The 4,537-nt window shown below is 56.5% G+C and overlaps 3 protein-coding genes across 3 annotated transcripts; all 3 read right to left on the bottom strand.

Moving 5' to 3' along the window:
* Window positions 1–178: 178 nt before the first annotated feature.
* DQ04_11921000 (small myristoylated protein-1) lies at window positions 179–670 on the bottom strand (the record flags this gene model as incomplete). The annotated part of the gene is made up of 1 exon (XM_009316639.1): window positions 179–670. The coding sequence occupies one exon, from the start codon at window positions 668–670 to the stop codon at window positions 179–181; it is 492 nt and encodes a 163-aa protein (XP_009314914.1).
* Window positions 671–1,157: 487 nt separating this feature from the next.
* Window positions 1,158–2,453, bottom strand: DQ04_11921010 (apurinic/apyrimidinic endonuclease; the record flags this gene model as incomplete). Its single annotated transcript, XM_009316640.1, has 1 exon — window positions 1,158–2,453. The coding sequence occupies one exon, from the start codon at window positions 2,451–2,453 to the stop codon at window positions 1,158–1,160; it is 1,296 nt and encodes a 431-aa protein (XP_009314915.1).
* A 966-nt stretch (window positions 2,454–3,419) lies between these two features.
* DQ04_11921020 (putative 3-oxo-5-alpha-steroid 4-dehydrogenase) lies at window positions 3,420–4,316 on the bottom strand (the record flags this gene model as incomplete). Its single annotated transcript, XM_009316641.1, has 1 exon — window positions 3,420–4,316. The coding sequence occupies one exon, from the start codon at window positions 4,314–4,316 to the stop codon at window positions 3,420–3,422; it is 897 nt and encodes a 298-aa protein (XP_009314916.1).
* Between the last annotated feature and the right edge of the window lie 221 nt (window positions 4,317–4,537).

Below are 4,537 nucleotides of genomic sequence, written 5' to 3' on the forward strand. Positions count from 1 at the left end.
CGCTCGCCCCCACCCCTCCCCCCGCTCCACCCACCACGCAACGGCAACCTAATACAGCACCACCCGCACCAACTCGGGTACGCGTCAGCCACAGAAAACAAAAAAAAGAAAGAAAATCGAGAGTGAAGACTCATACAATGATCGCATTCATTTTTTTCTTTTCTTATCCTTTCTCCCTTCATGTGCCACGCATGAGCTTCCCCCTCAGTTTCTCTCGCTTGTAGCGTCCGGACACCGGCATCGCCTCGATCCTGCCGCGGCCACCCGTAATATCGCCCTCGACAAACATTAGGGTCTCGAGAGGGTACACAATCGTCTCCACGATTGTGGTGCCGTCGTCCATCTCCGTCACAGTGGTGTCGCCGAGCCCCGTCACCTCGCTGCCCTCGTCAAAGACGTAACGCAGATGAAATTCATACTCCTTGGTGTCGTTATAGAAGGCCCACCGCCCACCATTCATCTCGATGCGGAACAGCAGTCCATTCTCCTTCTTAAACATCTTGTNGGTGTCGTTATAGAAGGCCCACCGCCCACCATTCATCTCGATGCGGAACAGCAGTCCATTCTCCTTCTTAAACATCTTGTAGGCCCGGCCTGACCCACGCGGCGGCCCCTTGTACTTGAAGATGATATCATCAGGTTCGGAGTAGAGGGAGTAGCCACAGCCCATACTTGAATTCTTTATTCACTCGGCGTGCGTGTCCACAGTGACTTTCGTTCCTTGATTCCGTTTCCACTTGGTATCCGTCACCCAGATGCCTCGGTGTCGCTTGCGTGCCGTGCTTCGCAAGGGGCGAGAAAAAACAAAAATAAAGAGAGAAACAAGTGACTAAGAAGACAGAGGCAGAGACCGAGGAGGGAAATATCTTACAAGATGACAAAATGTCTGTCTGGTAAGGCAGAATGATTAATGGGCGGTGAACAGAGCATAGGAGGCGCTTGGCCACCCCCCCCCCCCCCCCNCCCCCCCCCACTGTGATGAGCACCGGCACGGTACTGGCTGCGATACTCGTCTCTGTGGGTTTGCAGCTCACACGACGAATGTCTTCTTCTGCTCTCTCCCTCTCCCCGAGACTTTCTTTGTGAATACGGCTGTCTGCTGCCCCATGCCTCTCCCTCGCATATGTACGGCGAGGAAAATATGCGATTCCCATTTATCATACGGACTGCTGCCGCGTCGCTTCCACAACTTCAATGATGCCGTCCGCCTCACGCTGCTGCAGCACGAAGCGCGCCACACCGAAGTTCTCTAGCTCCCGGCCAATGCTCTCCACCAACGCGTCGAGGCGCGCCACGTCGTCGGGGAGGCGCGAGGCGGAGAGTGCGCGGAACGCGTCGGGGTCCATGCGGAGCACTTGCCGCAGAAAACGGTGACCCAGGTCCACCACCAGCCCGCCATCGTCCCCAATACTGGTGCTGCTTCCGATTGCCTCTGCTTCTGCTCCTGGTGGCGGCGGTGGTGTCAGTAGGACGAGNAGTGAGAACAGCAGCGAGCCGCCACCGCAATGCACGGCGTCCTCGCGCATCGTCAATTCAGATGTGACTTCGCTGATGATTGCCAGCGTGGCGAAGGGAGCATTGGGCGGGTGATGCGACGGCCACGCGGAGAGCGGCTGTAACTGCAACACCGGAATTGAACCGACTACAGCTCCGTTACTATGCAAAGACCCCGAAACGGCAGACTGCAGCTGCACCTGCACCTGCTGCTGCTGGTGGTGGTTATGAGGTTCATGAATAGCCATAGCAGCCTGATCGTGCACCGACTCATTCGGGGGAGGAGCGACGGTGTTAGGTGGCACACCTGTCACCTCACGCCTTCGCGGCATTCCAGACATTTGCTCAAGCATCGCCGCCGCGTGCTTCATCCAGAACTCCTGCAGTTCCGGCACAAATCCCCCCAAATGCACCGTGCTCTCCGTGGTGAGGAGCAGCGCGCCTTGACGTATCCGCAGAGGTGCGGCAATTCGCAATTTAGCCCCCAAGGCAACGCCGTTACGCAGCGCATCGCAGCCGTTCTGGCAGTCCTCGACCGCGATGACGCGTGTGAAGCCGTCGGTGAGTGTCAGACGAAGCAACCGCTGCCGACGTCCGCGCCGCTGTGACGCAGGCTCATCACTCTCCATGGCGCGCAGTGTTTCCTCTACACTTGTCTGCTGCTCCGTCCCCTGTTGTGGCTTCTCTTCCTGTTCTGCTCCTTCTGCCGGCACCAGCGCACGCAGGCGCTGTGCCAGTGGGAGCGACACATCCTCCACTGCGTTCACCTGCAAGACGATGGGCGATGTCGGCGTAAAGTCGTGCGGGAGCGGCCCCGCCCCGCCGTGCAGCAGCGGCAGCACCGGAGTGATGGCGGGTGGGTGCAGTGACGCCAAGTACTCCAAATTGGCGCAGAGAAATGTCTCATCGAGCGGACCGTTGCTGGCAACCACCGTCGACGCCCCTGCCGCTGCCTCCATTGCGGCAGCACCCCAATCTCTCCCTTGCCGGCTCTCCCCTCCTTATCTTGGAGTGGCGATGCACATGCTAAGAGTGGAAGCAATACAAAGAAGCGAGAAGGAATAGTTGCAGCGAAGGCACACAAACAGACTCACCATGACCTTCTGACCCCGGCATTACTTGCATTCTCGCGAATTCCTTCATGTTGCACCGAAAGGAGTCTCGAGCCCAGATAAAATCCTATGAAGCGTTGAATTGTGTTTCCTTTGCTCACATTCCTGCGTAGCTGCTAACAAGCTTTTTTTTCTTTTCATTTCTTTATGTGCGTGTATGCGTGTGCTTTCTGTTTTCCTTTCTCGTTTCCCTAGTCATCTTGTCGGGGCTTATTCGCTTTGCACACGAATAGGCCCATTGCACCCTCCTTCAGGTCTGCGTATGTGAAGGCAATATGGTTCACTTCACTCGAAACAGTAGTGGGTCCCCTCTCTCCTTGCTTTGGAAGCCTGCGATGGGCGCTACTGCAGCCACCGTTGGGGTTATTCTTCTTGCTGCTGCTGTTGTTGTGCTTCTCCCCTCCCCTCCCCTCCCAACTCCCCTGCACTCGTTGCTGTGGCGTCCGTCTAGCCTGTTCCCCACATTCCCACCCACACCCTCTTCACCGCTGCTGCTGCTCCGTCGTGCGTGTGAGACTGGGCGCACACACCCGCCTGCTGGCGACGCGTGGGGGCGCTCGGCGTGCGAAGCGCCGCCCCGCAAACAAGCAGGCGGGCAAGAAATAAATCAAAAAAACAAAAAAAACAGCGACCACAGCAATCAGAAAGATACCAACACTGTAAAAAAAAAAAAACACTCGTGCACACACACACATTGTGGAAAAGCGTCACATATCAATCCCAAAAGAAAGAAAGAATGACAAAAAAACGTGGAAAAAAAAGTGAATGTCTCACCCGATGATCAGCAGCCATTTCCCCCACACACACACCCACTTAGAGGATGAATGGAATCAAGGCCTTCTTCTTCTTCACCGCGGGGTCCGACCGGACGTATCCCTTGTGCTTCTTCACCGCCCACTCCGCCATCTGCAGCAGGCCGGCAAAGGTGAAGAACCACGACGACATCATGCTGGTGCCGACGGAGAAGGCCACCCACGAGAGAACCTCAAAGGTGTAGTTCGGGCACGACACGAGCGAGAAGAGCGGCCCGCCCGGCACCGTGCGTGTTGTATCGCCGTCACTGCGGCGCATGCCGCTTAACTGCTTGTGCACAGCGAAGTTGAGCGTTTCGAAGAGCACCATTGCCGCCGCCGACGCATTCACCACCGTGCGGCTTGACGGCTCTGTGTAAGACGGGTGGCACAAAACGTAGCCGATAAAGAGCGCGAAGGACCAGTAGTACACACAGTTCTTGATGATGTTGCGGCGCGGCATCGTCGGGTGCGAGAACTTGTGCACAAGGAACGTCTCCAGCTCGCGCTTGACGAAGTGCGCAGCGAAGAGGGAGATGAACACCTTCTGCGTGTAGCCGTACCCGTTGGCGATGGTGCTGCCGTAAATGAAGGACGGCCGCATCGCGTATAAGAGAATGATGGCGAGCGGCCCCGCGTACTCGACGACGAAGACGGTGCGGTAGCCGACCTGCGGACCCAAGTCTTTAAAGGTGATCTCAGCACCATCCTTCACACCCTGCATGTGCAGTGAAAGCTTGTCGACGAGCGTGACGAGCACCGCCTTGCCTTTCTCGTCGTTGCCGCCGGCCGCCACCTTGAAGGACTTGCGGTGGATGTCCATCTTAGGCCGGTAGTTCTTCTTGAGGTCATCAAGCATGGCGCTGGCAGGCAGTTCGACCACCTCCGACCGGGACCCCGACACAACAGTCACCTTCATTGCTGACGTCTTTAATTACGCTGGGAGGATTGCCGTGTCTCTTGAAAGGGGACGGTTCCTGCGGTACTGCTGCTGTGCGCTGTTTGCTAGAGGCGAAGGAATAGAGAGCCTCACTTCTTATCTTCGCTTTGCTTTATAAAATATTGGGGTTCGCTAAGACTACTCACACAAGTATTCAAGATAGGCAAAGCAAGAGAGAGAGAGAGAGAGAGAGAGAGAGA

This window comes from Trypanosoma grayi (assembly GCF_000691245.1).
Source record: "Trypanosoma grayi strain ANR4 Tgr_1192_V1, whole genome shotgun sequence".
In the NCBI taxonomy this organism is placed as follows: Eukaryota; Euglenozoa; class Kinetoplastea; order Trypanosomatida; family Trypanosomatidae; genus Trypanosoma; species Trypanosoma grayi.